Source organism: Poecilia latipinna, unplaced genomic scaffold, assembly GCF_001443285.1.
Source record: "Poecilia latipinna isolate Pla-1442-1.1 unplaced genomic scaffold, P_latipinna-1.0 Scaffold733, whole genome shotgun sequence".
NCBI lineage: Eukaryota > Metazoa > Chordata > Actinopteri > Cyprinodontiformes > Poeciliidae > Poecilia > Poecilia latipinna.
Window position 1 is genome coordinate 324,666 of NW_015113349.1, and position 27,645 is coordinate 352,310.

The 27,645-nt window shown below is 39.5% G+C and overlaps 3 protein-coding genes across 7 annotated transcripts; 2 read left to right on the forward strand and 1 right to left on the reverse strand.

Annotated features, from left to right (window-relative positions):
- Positions 1-255: 255 nt before the first annotated feature.
- clint1a (clathrin interactor 1a) lies at positions 256-14,291 on the forward strand. Of its 3 annotated transcripts, none has more exons than XM_015045585.1 (12): positions 256-342; positions 5,256-5,360; positions 6,343-6,439; positions 6,597-6,705; positions 6,927-7,091; positions 7,213-7,399; positions 7,958-8,174; positions 8,286-8,376; positions 9,680-9,745; positions 10,178-10,473; positions 11,834-12,026; positions 12,142-14,291. In XM_015045585.1, exons 2-12 carry the CDS (start codon positions 5,269-5,271, stop codon positions 12,435-12,437), a joined length of 1,809 nt encoding a protein of 602 aa, XP_014901071.1. In that variant the 5' UTR covers positions 256-342; positions 5,256-5,268; the 3' UTR covers positions 12,438-14,291. The 3 variants fall into 3 exon arrangements, with proteins under 3 accessions (XP_014901071.1, XP_014901069.1, XP_014901070.1); XM_015045583.1 differs by lacking the exon at positions 256-342 and adding an exon at positions 349-485; XM_015045584.1 differs by lacking the exon at positions 256-342 and adding an exon at positions 349-485 and having other exon boundaries at positions 10,181-10,473.
- Positions 14,292-16,579: 2,288 nt separating this feature from the next.
- lsm11 (LSM11, U7 small nuclear RNA associated) lies at positions 16,580-19,862 on the reverse strand. Of its 2 annotated transcripts, XM_015045587.1 has the most exons (5): positions 19,303-19,862; positions 18,229-18,368; positions 18,054-18,137; positions 16,996-17,036; positions 16,580-16,959 (listed from the first exon to the last, which is right to left on the reverse strand). In XM_015045587.1, exons 1-5 carry the CDS (start codon positions 19,739-19,741, stop codon positions 16,785-16,787), a joined length of 879 nt encoding a protein of 292 aa, XP_014901073.1. In that variant the 5' UTR covers positions 19,742-19,862; the 3' UTR covers positions 16,580-16,784. The 2 variants fall into 2 exon arrangements, with proteins under 2 accessions (XP_014901073.1, XP_014901072.1); XM_015045586.1 differs by having other exon boundaries at positions 16,580-17,036.
- A 525-nt stretch (positions 19,863-20,387) lies between these two features.
- On the forward strand, positions 20,388-27,435 carry thg1l (tRNA-histidine guanylyltransferase 1-like). Of its 2 annotated transcripts, none has more exons than XM_015045588.1 (7): positions 20,388-20,487; positions 20,801-20,992; positions 21,071-21,247; positions 21,342-21,511; positions 21,585-21,673; positions 23,091-23,198; positions 25,325-26,984. In XM_015045588.1, the coding sequence occupies exons 2-7, from the start codon at positions 20,808-20,810 to the stop codon at positions 25,481-25,483; spliced, it is 888 nt and encodes a 295-aa protein (XP_014901074.1). In that variant the 5' UTR covers positions 20,388-20,487; positions 20,801-20,807; the 3' UTR covers positions 25,484-26,984. The 2 variants fall into 2 exon arrangements, with proteins under 2 accessions (XP_014901074.1, XP_014901075.1); XM_015045589.1 differs by lacking the exon at positions 20,388-20,487 and adding an exon at positions 20,517-20,579 and having other exon boundaries at positions 25,325-27,435.
- The last annotated feature ends 210 nt before the right edge of the window (positions 27,436-27,645 follow it).

Consider the following 27,645-nt stretch of genomic DNA (forward strand, 5'->3'; position numbering starts at 1 on the left):
TTGGATACAAACTATCACCCTAAAGAAAATCACGTTATATATGTACTCATAAATTTAGTACTGTAATAAGTTTACAGGTATTTGCTCTGCCTACTCTTTTCTCTTGTCCCCTCCCAACGTGAACCTTTTGTGTCAGGACGTTCTGCCTGGTAAAACTTTAGGAAATTGGCAGCTTTAGTCGCTTAAATGTTATCTATTTAAGTTATTGTTTGTCGCCCATTATAAACTACAACTCCAATGCTGCTCTGGACAGTTTCGATGACGTTACAAGGGCATTTCATTTCTCACAGTAACCTTTCCTGTTTGCCTGGTGCATTTGCGCCTCCTGTCTAGATAGAGGAGGTGAGGAATAGTTTACTTTTCAGAGTTCAAGGTTTGGTTTCGGTGCTCGTCCGGTGTGAAGGGTTTTTACCGAGGCATTAAGCCCCTTTTCACATAGTCAAGATGCTGAACATGTGGAAAGTGCGGGAACTGGTTGACAAAGCGTGAGTATATATTGATTGTTTTGAGTTTATTTGGTGTAATTTGTGCCTGAAGTCTACCTGTTTGAAAGAGACACGTACCCAAAACTTTGACGTCACGTCACTCTAACAAGTTAGCTAGCCTGAACGCTACTACCGATTTAAGTGACTTTTACGACTACTGTTGGTGTCAATATGGTTATTTGACATTTTTGTTGAGCTCTTTGTTTGCTTCTAGTGGCGACTGTAGTATTGAGCTACGAGTTATTTGGGTCGTTCTCGTGCTTTCTTCGAAAGTGCAAGCTAACTTGCGTAGCTAACAAGCTAATTATGTAGCTCACTGGGTTAGCCAGCTAAGCTAGTTTGACAGCACTTCGGCATTCAATTCAATAAGGACTTTTAAAGGCTCAACCCATGTCCTATCTGCTGCTTTTTAGTTTCCCTTGGTTTGAAATGTATTTAAATGGCTTTATTTTTTTTGTCACTTTGTGGTTTATCGTATTTGTAGCCGAGTTATCTCATCGCTACTGTAGCTGGACTGTGAATTATAATGGTTTATCATTGAATCATTACACAACCAACTCGCATGTTGACGCCTGTTCAGGGAGTTGAATCGGCCAAAGCCATAAACAATTCAAAGTTCCCTATTGCCCAAACTGTATTTAAACGGATTATTGATCGAGTAGTGTGCATATTTTGTTACCTATATTGTGTGATTACTTTTTTTCACGATTTTTTTTTTTTGTTATTACGGTGGTCACGTATTAAGGTTTAAAACCAGTTCAATTCAGGTTTTTATGTAGTGTAAAGTCACAACAAATTTCATCTGAAGATACTTTGACCCAATTTATGTACAGAGCTATACAATCAAATCAGTCCAATCATGTAAAAGGAAAAAGACTTAAATTAAGTTCCATAAATTCAAATTCAGTCCTGTTTGTACGATGCATGATAGTTTAGTTTATAGCCTAATCCTAATTTATAGTTTAGATATTTGTATTGAGTCACTTACCTTGCAATTATTCCTAATCCTGAACAAACATGTGGTGACGCTGGATGGTTAATTGTAAAAACAATTCCTCTGTAATTTAGGCTCCTAAGTTTATATTAAAATGTGTGACCAGCAATGACAACAATTAGCATATTTTCCTAATTTTACTTAGATGTTGCCACGATATAAGGGACATTTCAAGAATGTCCTATTTGTCTCTGGTTTTGCATCTAAAATAAAGTGGCTCGTGTAAGTTTTATTCAGCCAGAAAGTCACATTTGTTACTGCAGAATATAAAGTTTAATGGCCTAAAACATCTATGGAGAACAGCTGGTCTTGTATTTTATTGTTCCTCAGTTTCCCCCAAAAACAATTTTCTTTCATTTTTTTAAAGTAAACATTTGTGATGAATCTCTGAAATGAAATTCTTATATTAAACTTTAAATTACCTCCAAATTTTGTTGTGCAGTGGATCTTGTTTAGGCTAGAACTGCATCTGCGTACACAAGGAAATCAGGTGACTTGTGTTATATTTCTTTTGAAGGGGTTTTATTCATGATTGAAAACATGAGCTAATGTAAGTCATACAAATCTACCAGTCATAAGTAAATGAGCAACTTTTGTTTTCAGGCTGAAAATATTTTTTACCCCTCTTTCAGAAAACAAAGGCTAATGAAAGATTTTTCCTAATATGTTTACTTTATTACCACAGATATGCAAAGGTTGCATCATGACTGATCAAGGCACTGAACCAAAAAATGACTGCTGCAGACCAGTCCTAACATATATAATTAAAGCATCTTCTTTTAACACTCGTTCGCCTTTAAAAACGTCTCCGAATTTTGTTTTGGAATATTTGATTCATGCCAGAGCGTTTACAATTCGTGACCTTGCTGTGTTTGCAGCTCATTAGTGGACACCCAGTTGATTTCTTAAGAACAGAAATTTCTTTTGAGTCAAATGTTTTTAGTTCGGTTTACAACATAATTAATCTAGTACTTGCTAAGTCACCTGGGCTAACAGTAGTTAAATGCATTTAGAAAACATTGATTTTTTTCATGAGTTAATAGAAGTGCCATGAAAGGCCAGCAATTTGGTTCTTTTACTGTTCCGCCTGTCAGCACTAAAGTTGGGCAACATCTCATTCTGCTTTGCGCCGTAATTTGTTTAGAGCTGCTGGCTGAACAAAGCGTGGTGTGCTGTCCTGTGCTCTGAGCTGTATTAGGGTATTGCACAACATTTCCTCCCTTCAAAGGTTTAATTTTGCAAACCCAGACAATAGAATGCTATTGAGTCTACTGAAGACTTTTATTCTCATGGATGCACTCGCCTTCCTGGAGTGTGACCTCGTGTAAAACATCTCGTTTGTTAGTAGATGTCAGGGGAAGAGAAACGGGGGCGTTGAAACCGACTAAGGTAGTTTCCTTCATGCTGACTTTTCTCTCGTTTAACAAAACGATTAAAGTCATGTCACCAAACTTGAGTCATTTACGTAAACCCAGGCAGCACCTTGTTTTTTTGTTGACAGATTAAAAACTCACTCAAGTCCTCTGCCAACAGCCAGGAAAGCGTTTTGCTCTGCGCTGCAGCAGCGGAAATCTGCGTTCTGATGTGTCACCCTGGAAGCATCAGAACTTCTGTTTGATCTCACAGATAGCAAGGAGAGCAGCCACCTCAGCGAAGACAGAAAAATGTTGCATCATACTCTTGTTGTGTGTCTGTCAATTTCAGCCAGGAACCAAAATTTGTATATTTTCATTTTTCTGAGTTATTCAAGCTGTATGCAGGTTGTAACTTGGACAGTAATGCAGCGGCGTCACCATGTTATTGTATGTGGAACATAATCTAACCCACAGATCTTTTGCTGATGGTAGAAAAATATGTTGCAGTTTTAACATTACCTGTTTCTTATTGCGTATATGTGTTGTTCTTTTTTATATATAAAAAAGCTGGCTTGGTGGTTCTTCTCAGTTCAAGTGTTGCAGTCGGCCTCTTGTGTACCAGCTGTGGTTTTAACAGAGCCTGATGTCAGTAAGCGTAATTGCCGATCTTTACGTTTCCACACCCTAGTTATCAGACTTTGACGACAGCCACTTCTTTTATTTTTATTTAAGAAAATGTAGTGACTGTCAGTGTGCAGCAATAGATGCTTTATTACTCTGTGCTCCTTTGAGGTGATTAGGAAGGTTACAGCTTGTCTGGAAACTTTTCTGAATTAAAGTTTGGTCACTAAATTGTAAGACATTTCAACATTTACTTAACATTAACCACTAAGACTGACTTTAATTACTTTGCCCAAACTAGCATGGTTGTAAAATAGTTGGTAACACTTTATTTGAAGGGGGGTGAATAAGACTGTCATGACACTGTCATAAACATGACATATCACATGTCATGAACATGAAAAAGCCTTCATGAATATTTATGACTGTTGTCTTAAAGCGTCATTCGGTAAATTATGACACTTTTAATACAAAGTTGACATTATTCAAAATGTCTTTGTTATGACAACTTGACATTAACCAAGAAATCATTACTGTTTAAACTTTACCTTTAATAACAAAGTTACCTAATTTTTAAAGCGCAATCAGTAATAATTTTATAACAAATTTATATCAGTAATGATTTCTTGGTTAATGTCAAGTTGTCATAACAAAGACATTTTGAATAATGTCAACTTTGTATTAAAAGTGTCATAATTTACCGGATGACGCTTTAAGACAACAGTCATAAATATTCATGAAGGCTTTTTCATGTTCATGACATGTGATATGTCATGTTTATGACAGTGTCATGTCAGTCTTATTCAACCCCCTTCAAATAAAGTGTTACCAAATAGTTCACTGAACAAAGTCTAAATTTAAAGCCATGCAACATAAAGCTCTGTTAATTCTAGACAAAGTCTGTGTTTAGAGCTTCTTGATGCGGCACAAGATTCAGATTGTTTGTTGGCCGTACCTGTAATGAAGCTTTGACAGGCCTTGTTATTGGAGATCTTTTTATTATTATTATTATTATTATTATAATAAATGATAGTTTGTGGCGTACAGACAGCAGTGCTCTGGAAGTGGATATAAAGCTCCATGTGTTGCAAACGATGCTCAAATTAAGATGACATGCTTGTTTTTATTTATTTATTTTTTTGTAAAAAAAAAATCTACGAAGTCTTTTTGCCAGGTGCTGTCCTATATTGAGTTTATCAGGTGTTAATGCACCATATCTATGCCCAGATGTTTCAGGCTTTTAAAGCAATCTGTCCCAGAAAGGCATTTTGTTTGACGTTCCTGCATGCTTTGTGAATGTTTGCTTTCTCCATGTTTGCAGCTTCAGAAATGATCTTAATATGTTCGATTTGTTTAGTACACATTTCATTGAAAGACAATTGTTTTTGCTATAATCCCATATAAAATTGAAGCACTTCTATCGTTTTTGTTTTGCTGCACTGCAAACATAGCTGTAGTCTTTATGTTTTCTCTTTGCACTTGTTCTTTCCACAGGTACTTAGTTTTAGAATAGAGCTTATCCTGAGTCAGTCCAGCCATGTTTTACTCATTAACATGTTCTGTTTACTTTCTATAGTACGTTGAGTTTGAGTTTCCATTAGCTCGTCTTCCCCCTCATTTCTGATTTCCTCGTGGCGGTTTTTGTTTTAGGGACCAAAGCGTGGGCGTGGCAATCACTGAAAGACCTTTTGTCTTTTATTGTCTGTGTTGTGGTTTCAGCTGTGGCCATATTCTAAGATAAGACACCAAGAGTCATGTTTTTTTTTTTTCTTTGTTGTTTAATTGATTGAATATATATAGAACCAATGTGGTGATGAACTACTCAGAGGTGGAGTCTAAAGTCAGAGAAGCTACCAATGACGATCCCTGGGGACCATCAGGGCAGCTAATGACTGAAATTTCAAGGTAAGAAAAGCAGAAGACGTCATGATCTCTGCACCCTTAGGGGCCTCTTAAAGAGACTTATTGTTTCCTTTTCTTAATGCTTTTGTTTTGAGTGTACCCCTCATTAAATTTGTGGTCCTTCTCACTAAACTCTTTGTCTCCAGCATTGCATATTTTTCCCAGGAAGAACCAGCACTGGTTTGGTTGTTTATGAAATTACCCTGGAATTGTGTTCACGAACGATTTGCTCTCTCTGTGCAGCATGCATGTTGTAAATGAAGCTGAGAATAATTCATCGTTTCCTGTGAATGGATGCAGTTGATCTTTTAGTACAGTTACTACATAACATCAATTTAATAACTCACTCTCCCTTGTTGGGTCATCTGGACAAACAGACAGATTTGAAAAGAATATATTGTATTGTTCAGTTTTTTCTTGACCAAAATGAGAAATGCATTTCCTGTTTTTGTTATTTTTTTAATGACAAAAATATATTAATCTTGATAACTGGGAAACATAAATCCCACAATTATAAAGTAGTCGATTCACTTGGAAACTAAACGATTCTGCATCGATTTAGTCTGATTTGTTTACTTCGGGTAAAAGTTGACTGAATTGTTTATTAATATTGTCTGGAAATTTAGATTTGTGCAGTTGTGCTTTTTAATAGTTTTGAGAGAGGATTTTGCAACACAGAAAAACTAATATTACTCTCTTTGACTTGCTAATGTTCCAGGTAGACAAAATCAGAACGTTTTGTAGTACATTACATTTAGCGCTAATGCTAATTTATAGTTTAAATTTGGTAAGAATAGGACCAGAAAGCAAACATTCAGTTCGTCGAAGCCCAACTCAAAGCGATATGTCTTTGTATTTCCTTTTATTCAGCACAAATGCAAATAGATTTGCATTACCTGAAATAACTTTCTTTCATCTCAACGTAAACATTTGTTAGTTAAAGACTGTTGACTTCCTCTTATCCTTTGTGTGGTTGTGTAAACAGAGCCACCTTCATGTATGAGCAGTTCCCAGAGGTAATGAACATGCTGTGGGGCCGCATGTTGAGGGACAACAAGAAGAACTGGAGGAGAGTCTATAAGGTTTGGAGCCTCACACAAACGCACAGCTCTGGTTCAAACCTAGTGATGGACTCCTGAGTGCTGGTTTCATTTAAAGGGTTATCTTGACAAATCGGTTGGTTTTGTGAGATTTTGATTAATCAGTAATTCTTTTTTTTTTTTTTTTTTTTTTTCATAGTCCCTGCTATTGTTGGCACATCTAATCAGGAATGGGTCAGAAAGGGTTGTAACCAGTACCAGAGAACATCTGTATGACCTGAGATCACTGGAAAGTTATCACTTTGTGGGTAAGGTGTACTTTCATTGTTTCTCGCTTGTCATGCTTTGTTTTTGTTATTATTGTTTTGATTTGTGTTGTTTATCAAATGGGAAAAATGGATTTTGGAGTTTGAAATGTATTAAAGCAGTTTATTTGGATTCTGTTCTCCCTGAATCAAAACATGTTTAACAATAAATTTCGTGATTTTTTTTTTAAATTCTTTTTTTCTTGTCTTCAATCTGTTACTAGACGAGAATGGGAAGGATCAAGGAGTAAATGTTCGTCAGAAGGTGAAGGAGCTCATAGAATTTGTTCAGGACGACGACAGACTGAGGGAAGAACGGAAAAAGGCAAAAATGAACAAAGACAAGTACGTCGGCGTTTCCTCTGACAGTATGGGATTTCGAGGTTACTGTAAGTAACACAGTTCTGTTTCTGAATGATTTTTTTCTTTTAAATATTTTTGAAAAAAATAAATACCTGAAAATTAAAGTATTCTTTTAGTTTACGTGCCGTAATGTTTTTTTCTCATCAGCGGGGGACAGGTACGACTCCGGTGGTGAAAGCCGTGCGAAGTGGGACGATGACTGGGAGAAGAATAAAGGACCTTTCCCCTTCAGTGAAAAGCTGGGGGAGATAAGTGACAAAATCGGCAGCACCATTGACGATACGATAAGCAGGTTTAGGAAGAAGGACAGAGACGACTCCCCAGATCGGTTCAGGTACAAGAAAGCTTGAAGTTATTATTGTCAAAGAAAACAAAAAAAGGAAGGAGATTTCTACCTGAACTTATAAGAAAAAAAAACCCCACTGCGCTGTTGCTCAGTGGTTACATTCCTGTTTTCATGTAAAGTGAAGTTGGCTCAAAACTCGATCAATAAAAAATGGAGGGAAGTATATGAATCTCAAGTGAGGATAATGCACTTTCAGGGGAAGAAAGGAAATGTTCTTCAAACTTTGTCTCTGAAGCATCTCCTGCCTCCTTGATTGGTCTCCCTTTAGAAAATTGTTTTCAAACTGAAGACCTCAGAGCAGCAGTACAGAAACTACAGGATGAGATCTGAAAAGCCCTATCCATGAATTATTTACATCATGAGTAAAATCAGATCAACCGGAGTTACCAGACATGCTAAAGAACGCGTCATCTCTTTCTCACTTCAATAAATTAGAATACCAGTGTTTGTGTGCAATAATTTAATCAGTTGTCTGCAGTTTAATCTAGCTCAAAATGTTATCCAAGTTCATAAAACAGCCTTTTTTTTTTCTTTCTCTTCCTGCAGTGACAACGAGGAGGACCGGGATCGTTCTTCGTACAACGGCCAGTCAAAAAGAGAGTTTAAAGACGAAGAGGAGACTGTTACAACCAAGAGCGTACAAATCGTCCAGGCAACCGAGACGACAGCAACACGGAAGAGAGGAGTACCGTCCAGAAAAGTGGACCTGGGGGCCGCAGCCCACTACACAGGAGACCAGAGCCCAGATACCACTGCCAAACAGGTAGCAACTGCACAGCTGACCTGAAGAAATTAGTTATTTGAAAAAATGTTTTTGTTTTGGATCTGTGGTCACGTCTTCATCCTACAAATGCAACTTTTTTTTTTCATCCAGACCCAGCCAGCTGCAGCGCCCCAACCTGCCAGTACAGGCCTGGCTGATCTCCTGATGGTGGACACCACGCCCAGCCAGCCCGCTGCCACAGGTATAACACCACATCCAGGGTGCCTCCATAAAAAGCCTCAACTTCATGCTTCTAAAATCAAGGCCTTAAAATGGCTTAAATTTTGTCGTGACAGCGCAATTAATCTAATATATTCTCATATGTGTTGTTTTTTTTCTTACGGGACATTTCTGTCAGACAAAAGTTTCAGTCAGATGCAAACTTCTACATTGCGTTCTGTGACTCATGGCAGTTGAGGCTAACAGAAACCAGCCGCTAACATGGCCTTGCTAGCTAGCTTTTTTTGCATTTATCGTGGGTTGTGGACACATCGCAACTCACTCCGAGTGAAACTTAACACACGGGATGCGACAAAAATTAAAATTTTTTTAGAATTTGTTAAAAATGCACATGTTGCTAGCCCACATGTGCATGTCTGCGTGTGCGAATGAACGTGTGGGTTAAGGCTGTAGAGATTCGTATGCAGTGTGAGAAGCACAAAGCAGCTGCCAAGAGCCACAGACAGACCCTAGAAATTTAAATTTAAAAGCATAGAAAAAATTTCACAATTTTTCCTATGCTGGACTGCGATGGACTGGAGATCCGTCCAGGGTGTAACCCGCCTCTCACCCACTGACGGCTGGAGATGGACACCAGCATCAGTGGGATAAGGATGTAAGAAAATGGATGGATCTGTGCTATGCTATGCTATGCTATGCTATGCTATGCTATGCTATGCTATGCTATGCTATGCTATGCTATACTTGATGGTAACACAGCTGGATCCTCCAATCGTCTTTTGTATCCATAGTTTTTTCAGTCTTAAATTTAATTAAATTTGTTGAAACCTGCAGACACCCTGACATCATGCATATTGTGGAATGTCACGGGTGATGGTGAACTATTTTGTGAAACATTTTGTTATTCATGAGCTCCTTTCTCCATGTTAAAAGAAAATTGAATGGATTCCAAGCAGAGAAACCAGTCACGCTTGCATTTCCACTAGTAACCTCCAGTAAGTCCTGGACTAACCTGATTAAGACGTCTCGCGGTAGCTGCAGGAGCACAGGAGACCCGGCTGGAAGTGATGACGCCCAGCTGCTGATGCTAGGCTTCAGATTTGGGGGAAGGAGATGATCTATAGGAACTAAGTACACCAGATGTTTTCTCGAGGAGTCCCTGGTGAATGAAGAGGTTGGGAGCACTGAACAGATGTTTGGGCTCCTCCACCTGTTCTCCCCCCCACCCACTTCTGACACCTCAACACTGAAGGAATGCTAACTAAACAAGATTGTCACCTGGAATTTACCTGTTTAAAACTTAATTTTTTTATTTTTTGCCGTAGATCTTTTCGGTGGATTTGCTGACTTCAGCTCACCTGCTGCCTCAACTGGACAGGTCTCAGGATCTGGTATGTTTCAAGAGTTTTCTTTCTTCTTTTTCTTTTTTTCTATCCTTGGAGTAAGCTGTCCTGTTGCAGCCATGCTGCTAGAATATTCAGGAATATGTTGGGAGGCAGCCCTGGCCATATGGAGCCTGCTACCTGCTCTGCATAATAAGAACAGACACACATCAACTCCTGTTATGGATGACAAGGAGACGGGGACAGGAGAAGAAGTTGGTGGAGGTGGGGGGAGGAACTCTATGAAAGACAACAAGCTGGGCCAGTTTAATGAAAATTTAAAACGTAGCGCCAGTGGTCACTGAAAATGTTCTGGATAAAGAGAAAACATGGCTCAAATTTGACTTTTACCCCTTCTTGTGAAAACAGGTTCAGCTCCAACAATAAATGATCATCTAGTTGGGAAAAATCAAACGTATTGTTTTTCTCATGTGTCTGCAGCAGCAGTCTCCAGCCCCAATGGAGACTTTGGCGAGTGGAATGCTTTTCCTGGAGGCCAGATTCCAGCATCTGCTCAGAGTCCTGAAAACAGTGGAAGAGACCTTTTTGGAGCCATGGCAACAGCTTCCCCTACAGCACTGACCCCGGTGGCGGCGGCAGCCCCGGCTCCCGCCTCGGCAGATCTGTTTGACTTGATGGGACCGTCTCAGACCCTCACTTCTTCCCAGAGCCTCAACTTTAGCATGAGCAGCACACAGACAATGAGCACCAACATCATGCCGCAGCCAGTGTCACAGGTAGGTTTGCCTGCACTCAGCCGAACGTGGAAAACTCATGAAATGGAGCAGGATTTTGCCGCACACTGGCGATACTCTACTTTTCTCTTGCCTACAAAAATATATCTAACTTTTGTGTTTGTCTGGTCATGAAAACAACAGACGATCACGGGTTGGAAAATAAAGAAGCACCACCCATCACTGATGTAAAACGAAAGCTATCAAACGTCTAGTGACATGTCTGTCAGGCAGCCGTCTGCAGACCTGAGCAGATAGCCCAGATAATTAAATGGCTAATCAGTATTTATTTTCATAACATTGTACAACAAATTGCTGTTTTCCTGCTGATAATTTAACTGTTAGTATTTCAGAAACAGAAATCATTACAATAAGGTAGATGTGTTGTGTAAATACAGTAAAATTGTGATATATGTAATATTAGCATACCTGCTAAATTACCTTAAGCCAAAGAACATTACTGACTACTATGATTCAAAATACATGCAATTATCTGGTTTTCTGAAATACTTTGAATTATGTTTTATAACATTCCCCAACTTCTTAAGGAACAAGTAAAATATGAACAAGTTGGTTATGTGCTGATTCTGAAATGGAAGATTGGCAAACACCTTAAAAGAAAATGAACCCATTGAAAGAAAGAAACTGATAAGACAGAATCATTCCTGCACTAATGATGTTTACTTATTGATTCTGTAATTTATAGTTCTTTGCTGAAGGCATCTTTAAGCTAGCCTAATTATTAGAGAATTATCTTGTGTTGACCTTCATGCTGGTAGGGCGTTAACGTCACCAGATGTTCATTTCTCCAGCTAACCACCCACTTCTCTTGCTATCTCTTATCAAAATGAGACAGGAGTTTGAAAAACATTACAAATTTAACAAAAGCTCTTACATGTCGACCATATTTTTTGAGTTAAAAGGGTGACCTACTTAAAACTCCGTTTTGCTGCTCTGACGCCCACGCCACCCGTTTGGGCAGATTGCGTGGGGGTTAAGTGGGTCACACTGAAGGTTTTAGGCCTTTTAAAGCAGTGTTTCCCAACCCTGGTCCTTGAGGCACACTGCCCTGCATGTTTTAGAAATGTCCCTGTTTTAATGCACCTCATTCAGTTGATTGCAGTTCAGCAAAGACCTGCTAATTGAAATCACCTGTGCTGAAGCAGGGAAACACCTAAAACATGCAGGGCAGTATGCCTTGAGGACCAGGGTTGGGAAACACTGTTTTAAAGTATGAAACTGCAAATTTCCATCTTAGATTTTTCAGTGTTGGATCTTTTAACTCTTCTGACTGTGGATTAAGGCAAGAATTGGCTTGTTTCAGCATTTTGTGTGTTCTTGCGTACATGTTTCTTTTTACCAGCCCGTCCCCAACATGGGTGGTCCTCTGCAGCCACAGCCCATGCAGCCAGGAATGGCCTCACAAGGCCCTGGAGCCAAAGTGTCCCTTCCTTCCACTTGGTCCGATCACTCGGTTAACATCAGCCTGGACTTTCTGGGGCCTGGCATGCAGCCTCCCAAGCCCAGCCAGCCCAGCCTCAACACCCTCCAGCAAGGTGAGCTGAACCAGCAGCAAGCGTAATCACTTTGTCTCTTCTCAAGTCTCCATGTCATTCAGAAGTGTCTCAAAATGTAGCACTTGTACTTACTTCTGTCTTTTGGGATTCCCAGGCCATCAGCCGGCTCCCAACATGCTCACCCACGGATTTTCCAGTATGAATCTTGGACCTACACCTGTCAGACCTCCTGCTAATGCTATGATGCAGCCTGGAGCGGGGATGGGGATGGGAATGGGGATGGTTCCTAACCAGGGCATGATGGGGATGGGCATGAACATGGGGATGCCACAGGGAGGTATGACCATGGGAATGCCTGGCGGAATGGGAATGGGGATGGGAATGCACCCTGCAATGGTCCAACAGCCCAAACACGACGCCTTTGCTGACTTTGGCAACTTCGGAAAGTGATGGAACCAGAGAGCGGAGATTACCGGTAATGGAGGCAGTCTCTTGCCGTCCATGGGTGAAGGATCATCATGAGCTCCAAACAAAGAGTACTTGAAAAAAATGTCAACTATCATATTAACACCCTGCCATCTTCCTATTTCTTTTTTTTTTTTTTAACAATTCTGTAGTGATGTGGATCTAAATGAATGTGCGATGATTGAACCAATAGACGTCAAGATGGTGTGCCTTGTTCGATTTATTATTCAGTGAGACGACAGTGCCACTGAGAAAATGTCAGGGGGATTTGCTTTATAACCTCAATCACACAAAATCAGAGTAGCAGAAATAAATGTATATTAATAGCTCCATTTGTTAAATAACTATCTAATGATTCATTTGGATAACATGATCAGCCATTTTCACCTTAACATGTCAAAGAATGTCAAGTTACCTCTTTGTTTCTCTTTGTTTGTTTTTTTTCTTCTTTGGTCTCTGTCTTCCTATGACCTGTAAATAGAAATCTGGAGCCCTTGCAATAAGTTATGAAGTTCACTGAGAGGCAGCGAAAATGTGACAAGTTGTATCATACAGACCAAATCTGATATGAATCGAGATCTATCGCAAAGCACATGTGAATGCATTCTCTTTGTACATATGTGTCCACACTCCAAATGTGGCTTTAAGTGTTACAGTTGGGGGGTAATTATTATTAATTTTTTTGCAGTGAAAAGTTGTTGATTAATTCAAGGAACATCTCCTTTTGGTAAAATGTAATTTGTGGCCTTTCTTATTAGAAGATATCTATATATATTTTACTTATGAAGAATATTATAATCAGTTTGCGTCCAAGCGAGATAATCAATAAAAACTGCCTCATGTAAGGGGGGAGGGTGATGAAGGGTATGGGATTTTTATTACAACTGTTTTTTGTTTTTTTTCCTCCTTCCCCTCAGCAGATACAATGAGACTCTGCCACACACACAAGATAAAATAGTTTTACTCTGTTTTGTCCCGTGCACCTTTTTTTTTTTTTTTTTTTTTTTAATTGTGTCCGAACTATTCAGGCCAGTGATAGCTTCAGTTCCAAACACACAAACGTATTCTCTCAGCACCTCAGGTGTTAACGTAAGCTGTTAAGACTGTAAGATGCATCTATGCGAAACGTCGACCATTCATTCGTTTGTTTTGGTGGTATATAGTGCCTTTCGTCAACACTGTTCTTGCACATTCTTGCGACGGCCTCGGATGAGTTTTTAACGTCACAACAATCGCCGGTGCAAGCCGGTGTGTTTTGCGACTCGTCGGGTTAAAGGAGGACGAGGAACTTTTCAAGCGAATTCAGCTGCTGTTAGTTTGTGTTAACATGTGAACACGGTTGGTCCTAAGTGATTCCAAGTGCCTGCCGATTAGCTGCCTCCAGACCCTTGCTAATGAGCGATAATCAAAATTGAACTGCGCAGGCTGGACCTTTCCTTTTGTTTGTATCTGAGATAAATAATTCAACAACAGAAGAAGGCAGTAGCCTCTGAGGAGGATTCAACCTGCGCTTTCTGACTCTCCTTAAGGGCTCAAGCAGCTGAGCGCAGTAACACATAGAAGCCTTGCGTTGATGTCTGAAGCATTAAAATGACCAAAATCTGTTTGCTGTTTTTTCTAATGTATATCAGAAATTGTTTTATGCATTTTGTTTTCTACTTTAAATCATTTTTTTTTGGTCCTCTTTTTAAAATGGGATTGTTACTGAAACACTAGTATATGCAAATGTACAAGAGACCCTCTGAGAAAATGAGATCTTGCATTTACTCCCATTCTGATTTGATTTGAACGTCAGGATTCCTTATGGACAACATTAAACAGTTGATTTAAATTTGTTAATGATGTGTGTTATTTGGTGTGCTGTGTCATTAGCCTCATTCAAAAATGCTTCAAGCAGCAAAAGTGAAGCCAACACATTTGGCTTCTAAATTGAGTTTAGTTAATGCGAGTTAAACTTTATTGTTTGAGCTAATAAAGAGATGGGAGGGGGCTGCTGTGAATGACTGCCAAACGTATTACATTGCAGGTAACCTAAATTTGCAATGGATTTTATTTGGGACAGCTGGACAGGCAGAACTTGTGTGGTATAAAACTCAGATTAATATACAAGGAGGAGAAAGTAAAATCAAGTTTTTTTGTGTGAAAATGCAGGGTGTGTGTAAGTTTCACCATCTCAAATTTGAGACTTTTTAAGAAAATCCATAGAAATGTGCAAACTTTGTCCAACCAAATGGCGATAAGTCCTCACTTAGCCCTGATAGACGCGCTAGGTAGCTAACACTATGTTAGCAGTGAGTTACTGAAGGCCTTAACTGTGAATCACAGAACGTTATGAAGATGTCTGCATGCGACTTAAACTTTTGCCTGACAGAAAATTTCGGTGAGAAAGAAAATATATATACGAGATTAAGTAGTTCTGTAATTTAAGGCCAACTTGCCTTTCAGAATTGAATTTAAGGCATTTTAAGACCTTATCTTCAGATACATGAATTTAAGACTTTAATGTAATGTATTGGGTACTTTTGTAATCCTTGAAATCAGAATTAAAATGGCGAAAGTCGAAGCTTACCGAGCAGCCCTTGGCTCAGTGTCACATTGACTGTAAAGGCAATGTAGTTAAAGCTGCAGATAAACCATTAGAACCTCAGCAGATAGTGGTATTTGTGAACGTGTCCTTTTGTGTTTGAATGCAGAAAATAGAGAGAAGTGTTGTCTGTATATACTGCTAAAGCTAGCCACCGAAAAGAAGCGCAAAATCCAACACATTGTTCTGTCTTGGAGGAGGGTGAGCTCTGAGTGATGCGCAGCGTCAGTGTCGTCCCACACAATGTTGGGACAAAAAGTTGAATTTTAGTTTAACCTGACCAGGTTAAACTAAAATTCCATATGTTTAACAGTTGCTTTCTTGCTACTGCTTTGTGGAATGCTGACTATTGGTTGTTCTGTCACCAGATTTTCACACTTGAATTACGAGCCTATCGGCTGCTTCTCTGACGCATCCTGTCAGCTTTGCAGTTTCCCTTATAACAGATATCGTTTTATAGCCTGGAGCTCCTTTGAACTTCTCCACAACTTTCTCCCTGCTGTGTCCCTCAGTCTTCTTTCATGAGTCCTCGTTTATGCTCTCCTTACTTTAGCACATATAAAACTGCAAAAATATATCTACGATAACATAAAGTGGAAAAGGTTTGAGTGTAATTACCGCACGTGGAAGATTGACGCAGTTAGAAAAGAAACTCCACTTAAAACTTCAATCTAAAAAAAAAAATGTTTAAATACTCCAGTTTCTTGTAGCGAGAAGGACGGCCTGATTTCTCTGGTGTAACGCAGAGGACATAGATAGCTCGATCTAATTTTGGGTCAATTTACAATCAGCGCTGTGCCCTTCTTATATTGTGTCAAGATTTGTTTGAGCACACTTGTGTGACAAACACGGCTTGCATTAAACAATTGACCCCGTTTTCCCTCTCTGGAGAGGCCCGTTAAATGGGCTACACTAATAATATTCTGATACATTACATGAAGTGTAACGGTATATACAGTAGATGAACAAAAATCTAAACTAATGATCGGATGTGCCCCACTTGTGACTGAAAATAAAACGGAATAAGGGTCAATTAATCTCCGCAGACAAAATAAAGAGAAACCCAAATAGGAAAAGTTGCAGAACTGCAGACGCGGTCGCGACAAACATCCGCTCAGTGCCACTTATCATCCGAAATAAACCTCTGTCATTTAAAAGGAAAGCGGGTGGTGGGAGGGGGGGGGAGGAAACTGCAACATCTTTACAACTTCCACGAGATGCAGTAAATTGTGCTTTTATGGGTAATGTGCCCATTAAAGAGTAAAAAGCAATCTGAGACGTCAAGACAAATGACAGCTTTTGAGTGCCATCTGCAATCTCGAGCTTCGCAAACTCAATTATTCATAATGCATTTATGAAGTCCGCTGAGACTGCGCTGTCATTCCTGTTCAAACTAACGGGAAAAGCAACATAAAGGGACAAGCAGCCTACCAGATGACAATAGCTTCACCGGCGGCTCTGGTGTGTTTATGCTGCCACCTGCTGGGTAAAAACCATAACACAGACCACACGCAAAAAAAACAAAAAAAAAACAAACTTCAGCCAGAATTCAGGAGCTTTTTATTTCTCAATAAAATGGTCATTTCTCTGGCTCATCATATCAATATGATACAACAGCTTGTGCTCTATTCATCTGAATCTTATCACAGTGTCTCACAACGTCGAACGTGCGCTCGGTACAACCCAACACGGTTGTTCTCTGATCAGCTGTTCTCTGATCATGTCAAGTCACGGACATCAAAAAGAAATCAGAGAGGCTGTGGGTTGACCAGAATCACGTTTTCACCGCGGATGAAAAGCTGGCTAATGTGGCGCGTGTGCACCTTCCCGTACTTCTTCTTCTTCTGCTGGGCCGCTGGATCCCGGGCCTTCACCGAGACGACGCCTTTATGTCGTTTGCTTCCGACGTCCTCTGACGGCTTGGGTTCCGCCGTCCCGTCGCCGTCTTCCCTCGGCTCGCCGCCCTCCAGGGTTTCCTGGAGACTTAGCTTCTCAAAGAGCTGGATGAAGATTTTGGTGGCATTAATGCTCGACAATAAAAGCAAGACGATAACAAAAAACGTCTAGAAAGGTTTTATGAAATCAAACTCGCACGCTAAGTACTTTCTTTATCAGGTCGTTTTTTTTTACACTTTCTAAATAAAGACCCTGTTTATAGTCACTGCTGGGTGTAGTTATGATCATTTGAAGGGTTCAAATGACTCGTCACTGTAGGGGGAACACCTACACGATTCGACTGCATGCAAATATTCACCCGATCTGAAAGGTTAGTGCCTGTTTATCAATATTTGATTTTTTTTTTTCTTTGACTAAACAGAAGCAAAGCCTAGCTTCTCAGCTGATATTTTTTAGGAGCTGCTCAGAGGAGATGTGCACATACTTTGTGTTATTATCCAACATTTTCCTTTTAAAGATGATTTTGATTTGTCAGATTATTTTTTTCTTAGAAAGTATACACCTGCATCCAGCTCCTGCCCTATTGGTGCAAAGTTGTATCTATTTTTAACTGTGTTCTAGGGCCGCACAAAATCGTCGCAAGGGCCACAAATGGCCCACGGGCCGCACTTTGGACACCCCTGCCTTGAAAAATTACAGATGTGTAAGACTTAGCGGAGAAGGGGGGGGGACATTATGGCTTAAAAATAAAATCCCAGATTTGTTTTTTTCTTAAACCAAATCTGATTTATGATTTGGTTATACTAATTATACTTTTTCTTCTTTTTTTTTCCTTAAAAAAGTTACTAATGACAGAAAATATCTTAACAAACTCTGTGAGTTGACTTGAATTAAAAGCCAGTAAGGAAAAAAAAGAAGAAGCTGTCAAACAAGATGGTGGTTCTTCGGTAACATCTGAACTATGGAAACCCAGGGGCTGCACTGATGGAAAAGTGGGACGTTTTATTTTCTCCAAAATAAAACGTCCAGCAGCTGAACACCCTCAAAATGTGCGTCGCTTTGACAGAACCTTTGCCCGCATTATTTCAGTTAGGAGAAAAAAAAAAACATCAAGTGGATACCCGTGAAACGGTGAGGGCCTTCTCGTGGTACAACGCCTCTCCAAGTAGAGGCTCTCTGTACGTCTCATCGACATCCACCATGGCCTGACAAACACACACAGCACCCGGCGATGAACAAACATATAGTGCAAAGACATGCAGCGTACAGCGAACAGACTATTGGGCGTCTTCTCACCATGTTCCAGAACTTGTCGAAGACGACGACGAAGCCAGAGCACACGCCCCTCAGGCCTTTAAAGGTCCTGATGTGAACTCGGACTCTGATCCTCTCCTGTACGCAGCGGTGCAGCTCCCCCAGAGGACTGCCCTGACACACTGAAGACACGTGAGCAGCAGGTTACGCAGCCGACTCATGAATCATGCAAAGAATTCAGGTGAAGCGCAGAAACATCTCTCCTTGAGTAAGCTGAGAGATTCACGTTTCAATTTTTTATTTAACTGCTAATAGTGATGCACGATATGTTGGCATTGACATTGGCTGATGCTAGTCATTTTTTAACATGTTAGTTGTAGTACAATAACAAAACTGGGACGGTATTAACACCCAATAATGATTTTCATCTTGCTGCTGTTTGTGTTTATGGAGGAGATGCGATTGGTCATTTGGTGCTTATTTGGTCATGTGACAGTGATGGTAATGCAGCACAAGGTTATGGGAGTGTTTAAACTGAAGCAGAAAAGCAATGTCAACAAAACGGTCATTTTACACCATCTAAAAAGTAGGAAAATAAATATCGGTTATTGGCCATGTTAGTGATATTAATATCAGGATCTGCCTAAGTTTTCATATCAGTGCGTCCCTAACTGTTAATATCCAGAATTAAACTATATTCAGCGAATATAGTAGGGGTAGTGACAAATCCGTCACATTTTAATCATGCACTTCACAAAACCGACTAAGTTTGACATATTTTACCGAGAAGAAGGGCCAAACAGCATCTACATTTGTGTAGTTGGTGGAGAAATAAATATCTTTAGAGCTGGAATTGCTAAGAAAGAGCTTATGCAACCATTGACCTGAAGAAAAGCGCACTCCACACTTTTCAGATTTTTGGATGAAACAATGTTGCGAATTAATTTCTAACTACGTGTTCAAAATAGGAAGAAAAAAAAAACACAGCAAACCAAACATAGTGGTTGAGATAAGCTGTTAAAAAGCTAAAGAGGACGTGTCGTGCCTTGTTTGCAAGGCACTTGAACGCATCCTGGTTTTGCTGTTATGTAGCAGCAGTGTGACAGCTGAACCTACAGGGCATCCTCGTCAGGACATTTTTCAGCGGTTTCTGCCTCCTTCTCGTCCGCGGCGCCGCGCCGCCGCTGCTGCTGTCCCCTTCCTCTGACACCGGGTTGTTGACCATCAGCTTCTTCAGCCTCTCGATGCGCTCCGGGTCTGCCACCCCCTTCATCGCTTTCCGCTGTCTTTTCTCCACATTCTCTGGCTTTGCTCGGCCCCGGCCGCCCTTCAAGAAGCTCTCGTACTCCGCCACATTGTTGAAGCACTTGATGTTGGGGAAGGGAAGCGGCGGCGCTGCTGGGGAGTACAGGGCCAGCAGCGGGTCAAACTTCTCAGAGCAGACATTTAATTCATTTGCCTCATCATCTCCTGTGTCTGCCTCCGGTACCAGCTCCGGTCCAAACGCAGAGTGTTTACTGTCCGGCCTTGCACTTTTTCTTTCCCTCTCCTCCATGTTTGAAACAAGCGGAACGCCATGAAGCGAGGAATCCTGGGAAAGTTGTCGCTGTCCTTGAGTTTATCCTTTTCTGTACACTTCAATATTTCCATTGCTTCCCTAAAGACACCATAATGAGTATTTCCTCCTCAATATTATGTTATTTATTGAGCCCAGTTTTATCTCCCAAGAATCAAGTACCAATAAAAAGAAAAAACGATTTTTAATTGGACTACAAATCCCATAGCTCTTCAATACACGTGATTATCAGTGGCTGTGTTTCTTAACGTGGGTAGAAATGAAGATAAAGCGGCGTGGGAGGAGTTATTTTTGCCTGGATAAAATGTTTATAATAAAATATTTTTCATCCTTGGAATGATATCAGAAATATTGTAACTCTCGTACAAAATAACTTATTATTTCAGCGTGAAGTGAGTGGCATAAATTGTGTGAAAAGTTCCTCTTCTCGGCGCAGCGTTTGCTGTAGCGGTTGACAAATGGTGTGCACCCACTTGCGCTTTCGAAAGTTCAACACGGGAAACATAACGTACTTTTGGGTAACTTCATTGCCATTCGCATTATATTAATCCGTTCAGGTCGCCGCCAGATATAGGCTGCGTTATATGTCTCCAAAAAACAGCAAATAACGTATGGGGCTTGATTAAAAACCAAAAATTGTTAAACTCGGAACCTTTGTGAGGGCAGTTCTGGAGGTGGTACTGGGACTACGGCATATTTGGTCGACGGACTGTACACAAAGCAACGTGAGTTATCACGGGATCAGTATTTTAGTATATCTGTTATTAAATAGGTATCAAATCAATTTGGTTGGGTTTCAGGAAACTTAAATTATCACGTCAGTTGTGTCATTAGCTTATCTGTTTGTTTAATTGTCGCATAAACGATTAGCTAAGTTGCTGCCTGATCTAATGCTATTCATAATATGAGTCTGTTTCGCAGTTATGTTACAGTAAATTTAACCAAATTAGTCTATTTATAACAAATAGATTTGTTGTCATGTCAGAATCCTTAAATAATAGCTACATGTCGTCTGTGGTGTGTTTTCCCCTCCGGCAGTCTCTGGATGCTGATAGAAACACTTGCTGCAGCAGGAAGGTCCTGTTTCGCCGCAGCATCTCTGCGTCCGTTTTCCAGGTCCAGCGCTATGGCCAAAAGCAAGTTTGAGTACGTCCGCAGCTTTGAAACGGACGACACCTGCCTCAGAAACTGCTACATTGTCGTACGACTGGATGGTCGCAACTTCCACAAGTTAGTTTTCTTCCGTCATCTCACGCTAATGTCTGGAATGTGTTTTTGACTGTTCTGTCACATTACAATCTGTTTCAGGTTTGCAGAGCAGCACCAGTTCGCCAAGCCCAACGATGACAGGGCTCTGGGGCTGATGAGCAGGAGCGCCCGCTCTGTCATGGAGGAGCTGGAGGACATTACCATTGCCTATGGTCAAAGTGATGATTTCATCTTTGTTTTTAAGAGAACCACTACCTGGTTCAAAAGACGAGCCAGGTACACTTCACTTTCATTGACATGCCTGTAAAAATGTCCACATCACGACGGTTCTGTTCCGCCTCACTTTCTTCCCACCATGCTTGTTTTGCAGTAAACTCATGACTCATGTGGCCTCCCAGTTTTCCTCTTCCTATGTGTTTTACTGGAAGGAGTTTTTTGGAGAACAGCCCCTCCTGTACCCACCTGGCTTTGATGGGCGGGTGGTTTTGTATCCCACCAACCATAACCTCAGGGACTACCTCAGCTGGAGGCAAGCAGACTGTAAGTCCATCCTTGTGTGTTTCAGTGGATAAATCTACAGGATACATATTTATATATGTTTCTTATATTCTAGGTCATATAAATAACTTGTATAACACCGTATTTTGGACATTGATTCAAAAAGGAGGACTCACTACAACACAGGCCGAAGATCGATTAAAGGTAAGAGCAAAACAAAGCAGATGGCTCATTTTCTCTGTATAGAGGAAATTGTATGAATTTTCAGACAGAAATAACAATATTTAGTACATTAAGCATACATAATATAGTTTATAACCAGTTATAAATGTATTAATTCCATTGTCATGGTGTGTCTAGTTGCCAGATATGGCAAGTTATGCTTCTTTTGGAATGTCTCTAAGCCTATAAGGAGGGAGGCATTTATGTTCAAAATGGATCACAATATGTTAAAATACTTTGGGTTTATCATCCCTTCATTAACATAAAAGTCAATCCAAATGAAAGAATTATTGAGGTTTTTACATTATATTTTTTTAAAATAAATTTTAAAAATTTCTTTTCTGTTTTTATCAACCACCTGTGAATTTTAATTCTCCTTAACTCTTTTTATTTGTACTTTGTCCTTTTACAGCTACAAACATCAGTGCAATTTATCAAAATGTTGCATCGCAGAGCAACACAAAGTAGTGCGTAAATGTAAAGTGGAAATAAAACGATGCGCTATTTTCAAATCTTTCACAGTTTAACATCTGAATAGTGTGGCGTATGTTTATATTCGGCCTCCTTGAGTCGACACTGTTGGAGAGTGTTGCAATTATAGCTGGGAGTCTTTTAAAGTATGAACTTATCATCTTTAATTATATAAAGACTGGATCTTTTTTGGCCGGTTCTGTGTAAAATATCTCATGTTCCACTTTCAAGTCTTTCCACTTAAATTGGATTTAGGTTAGGGATAGTTCTATGTGCTTTTCTTTTTTTTATGTTTTGTTTTATAATCGTCTTGTTTAAACTATTTTGTAATTTTTTTAATTGATGAAAAAAATTGTCCGCAGCTTTTGGAATGCATCCTCTAAGGCAGCTCCAAACTTTTTTATTATTATTATTTGGTTTCTTTTACAGAGAATGTTTCTATATTAAGCCACAACTTTACTGCCTGAACTGTTTGACATTTTGTTATAACATTTGGCTAAGTAGTGGAAAGCGCAGTATGTTTTAGATGTCAACAGACTCTCCATAGCTTATTAATTGACACAAATAGACTTTAATGACTGCAGCTGCCTGGGACTGATGCAGCTGTTCTTTATAACTTATTTCATTTTCCAGTCCAGACTGGGAGTCAACCAGAGAACAGCATCTAGAAACCTCATTATTTATTAAAAAAAAAAAAACTCTCCTCACGCCCATTGTCTGCATATTAAATCACTTTTAATATGTTGAAATATCTTCTAGAATAATTGAAACACCCTGACACAATGCAACCAGCAGGTGGTGCCAGCCAGTAATGTGAACACCCATTCTTGCTTCTTGCTTCTTGTGTATGAGTATTTTTATTAAGAAGTAGCTGAACTCAATTTAATATATCTGTATTTTTTTTGTATTTTTTTTTTTTTTTAAACAGGGAACATTAGCTTCAGATAAAAACGAGATTTTGTTCTCAGAATTCGACATCAACTATAACAACGAATCGGCCGTCCACCGGAAAGGCACCACCCTCATTTGGGAAAAGGTGAGATACTCCGGAGTGATTAAGTCTGCGCAGTTTCTGCAAACCTCTGTTGAGGATATTCCAAGCATGTGCCCAACCAGCTCAGTTTGATATGAACTGCAAGCTGCTTTGTGACTCGGATCTTAACAGTTTCTCTATTTTCAGATCCTTTATCTGTCTCTTTCTACCGAATCCTAAAGCTGAACATTTATTTTCATTTCCTCTCTGTCTCAGTCGTTTCTTTGATTCAGAAGTGACACAGTGCTTTTATTTATTTTTAAGTAATGGCTTAGCCGGACTCTCACTTATTCAGATTTTTAAGCAATGTAGCTAACGTTGTGATGTGCAGGTGTGTTTCATGTTCATTCTGCTAGGAAAACAAAAATTATGTGTTATGTATTGATTTAAGAAATTGTTTAAAAATATATTTACTTTGGATAATCCATGTTTATTGTTATTTTTTCTATGTTAAAACTGCTAACACTAGCTTAGCAATATGACTGTGACCAGATTAACTCTGCTGTGTCACTCTTTACAGCTCTGAGGTTTATGAAGTGGTTAAAGAGGAAGTCGGTTAATATTATGCTTACATTTAGTTGAATAGATAAAATGAAGACTCACAATTCTCTGTATGCAGAATTGTGCAAACATCACAGGTTTATCCCTATAGTACCTATAGTTTTTTTAACAGTTGAATTTTGTTAAAATTCAACTGCTTGAATTTTTTACATGACTTATAAAGTTATGTAGAGATATATTTCCTGATTCATTCTCAGATTATTCACTTCTCAATTTTTGTCTCATGTTTATTTGGTTGTCAGGAAACTGACATCAGTCCTTAAAAATTATTCAGAATTTTATTTTCAGGCTACTAATCACTTCCACTTCAGCCACTCAGTATTCATAATTAGCTTATATGGTCACGTACTAGTTGAGGGTTTATGCATGCTAAGCATAAAGACATTAGAGGTTTTTTTTTCACAGGTCTGTGCATTTGAACACAGTCTGGACCAAATGAGTATTCTCCCCGTATCTTAAACAGACTGATCTCTATAAATATGCCATTTTTACCATTTTTAGAAGTAAGAAAATATTCGTGTTAACGCTGAAATATTCTGTTTGTGATGTTGATTGTTTATTTGATGCAACAACAAAAAAAAAGAATCTTGTTTCTGTGAATGTATTTTGAAATGTTATCACAGGCAAGCTTATTTCATTGATGAACTGTAGTTCTTTAAATATAAATTCATAACAAGAACAAGTTTCACTAAATAGACTGTTTTTTTAAACAATGCTTACAAGTTCAGCTTCAGTTTATTTATGAAGTGCTTTAAAGATAGCATCAGGATAAGCAAAGTACTGTACAAAAAGATTAAATAAATCAGAAAGACTAAAATATTAGAACATTGTAAATTGTTATTAAAAAAGCAAGACAAAATGGATTATACTGTGTTAAAATTTTCTGAATAAAGATGAGTTTTTAATTGTTAATAGCTACTGCATTTCTAAATTTGGTTTCTTTCTCTGATTCTGAAATTTCTCAGTTTTTGCCTTCCTGGCTCTGAAGCAGGTCGAATACTGAAAAACTGGTCTGTAACTCATTAGTAATAACAAACAGCAGGGCTTCCGACACAGTTTTTTGTCTAAGTTCAGTGAAACTCAGAAGTTATGGAAATATGCTTATGTGGAATAATCACATTGATTGGAATATTTGTCATCACTTGGAGTCAAAGCTACTTCCTCCATTGAAGACAGTGCACCTTTCCTTTCAATTTTTGTTATCTTAGAAGTCACATGCAGCCAAAAAAAGATGAAAAATATTGATAAATATTGAAAATATTCCATCTCCAGTCCACAGTCTAAAAGATCTGCTTGTGTGTCCAACTGTTTGTTCCTCATCCTTCCTTCCTTGACCTTGAACCTTTGTACTTTTACTTTAAAGTTGACTAAATAAAGACCGAGAAGTCTGGAATGTTGACATTTTTAGAGAGCAAAACTGACTTAACGGGTACATTTTACCATAACGAAGACACACAAACTCAAACCTGTTGCAGATGGAAAACAGGACTCAGCATAAGCAACATAAGAAATATAAAAGCAAAGGCCCCGATTGTCTCTAACGTCTGTCTCATTTCTCTGCCGTGTAGCGGAACGAGACGGTTAGCAAGCGCATAAAGCGACCGAATGAGGAGGAGCAGCAGGTTCCTGTCACACGGAGCAGGAGGAAGGTGGAGGCCTACTACTGCGACATTATCGGGGACCAGTTCTGGGAGGAACACCCGGACGTTCTCGAAGACGACACCTGACAACAGCAACTCTCCTCGGAAAAACGACTCTGAGCTGCGTGTTTAAAGCCGGCTCTCACAGACAGAGACTACAGAAGCACAACCGCAGCTTTTCTTGAAACCAAACTATGGTTTTTTTATCGTTCACAGTACAGTTGTTCTCCCAGCAGCTGATTTGTGTTTCTACTTTTCATCTATTAAATCACGTGCAAAATGATCCGTCAAAAAGTCAAATTATGCTCACGTTAATTTCTTCCCATCACCACCAGCGGGTACCGAGGACATTCAGGGGCATGCATGTCTTGCCTTACTTCTCTAAAAATATACCCTCATACGATATCATGAATGGCATTCAAAATACTACCAACACCTGATCGCTCTGCACGTCTAACATCACCACTACGCTCTGACGGAACGGCTCTTTTGCAATGCAAACTACAAATCGGAGTTAATCTTGCAGAAAGCAAAGAGTTTTGTAAAAGAAAAATAAATAAAAATCCTAGTATGTAGAGGAAAAAAGGGGAGAGGGGGGTAGAAATGATCCAGACTACAACAGGGGAAAAAAAATAGCCGTTTATTGGAGCCAAGGCACCCATGAAGAGGCGTGAGTGGATTCAGTGGTGTGCGCTGTCATCAGGGCTAAGAATACCTCCCCACACCCTGCATTAACTCTACCCCTCTGACATGCGCTGCGTGGCATATCACACTTCCAGCGGCCGACCCAGAATGAGCGGCTGCTGGCAGCCTGGGGAGTTCAAAGCCTTTACTGTATTCTGTTACTGTAGCTCACGCAACGGGAAGCGAACCTTCTTGTTGATCACTAGACGCTAATTCGGTCAAAAAGGATCATTTGCTGTAACGAGATAAAAATCGGGAGCCGGCTGTGTGTCCATTTGCTGTGACTGGTGGCTCTCTCTGTGTGTGTGTGTGTGTGTGTGTGTGTGTGCAGACAATGACTGGACACATGGTCACATAGACCAGAGGAAACCCTAGAAACTAGAGCATGTTGAGACAAGTGAGCCTGTTATTTAAAGGTGGCATGGATATGCCGTGCTTAACCATAATCCCCTTGTGCTGCTGTCGTGGAAAGAAGAGGATCGCTTCTATTTAAGTTCAGCTTTTCACGTTTTTTTTTATTTTCTTTTTTTAGTTCTGAGCTTGGATGGCAACAGATGTGCTGGCAGCATTTGCTTTTACACCAGGTTTGAGGGGTCAAACATTTTTATAAGTTAAATATGTTTTAAGGCCCAGATTTGTGAAAAACGTATGGTTGGTGTAATAAAATTGATTCCATCTTGTTTCAAAAACTTTGTTCTTTAGAGCCAGTTTTTCCATTTTACTAGTTGATGTAATCAGATGTGTACAACTTGGAATTATATACTTTGTTAAAGAATGAAATAATTTAGCGTGTTAGAGTAGTCTCAGAATGGAAACAATTCAGCAGATCTAATGTATCGTCTGTATGGGGAGTCAAGTGTCATGGTTTCATCAATGTAATTGCGTTGCACTTGTCTTTTTTTTAAAAAAAAAACATTGTGTCACAACTACTTGAGATAATTGTAACTTTTTCTATTCATATGATGGGTTCTCTTTAAAAAAAATAATAATGTAACGATTCGGAATTCCCACAATATTGTGTTCACCTCAGTTTAAAATTTTAATGTTTTTCTTTATCTTATTAATGTACGTAGTTTACACATTCAGTTTTGTGGCATGTTGCACTTGTTAGGCAACAGGATACTCCTCTGTTTAGACTGCAATAAGTAGATTGAAGCAACTTCACATGAAACATTTTCGTTTTGTTTTCTCCGTGCTGTACAGATTTTAGGCTTATTCCACATAACAGAAGCCCAATTCCACATCACGAAAGTAATTTTTTGGTCGGGCCTGGGGCTATGAACCTAAACTCTAATTAGTTATATGACTGGCCACGCAAAAACAAACAAATAAATATAAAAGGATTCCTGAAAAACTAAAGAAAATCAGACGAGCCTCAAGACCTGCTGTGTGAACGCAGCCATAGTTCGCTTATACCTCTGGCCGACTTAGCCGAAATGCGAATCCAAATGCGGCATTTGAAATACCAATAATTAACCACGACGTTTTACTATCGGAGGGGGGGGGGGGGGGGGGGGGGAAAAAACATGGGGAGATAATTTTAATTTTTGCCCAGTTTCAGTTTA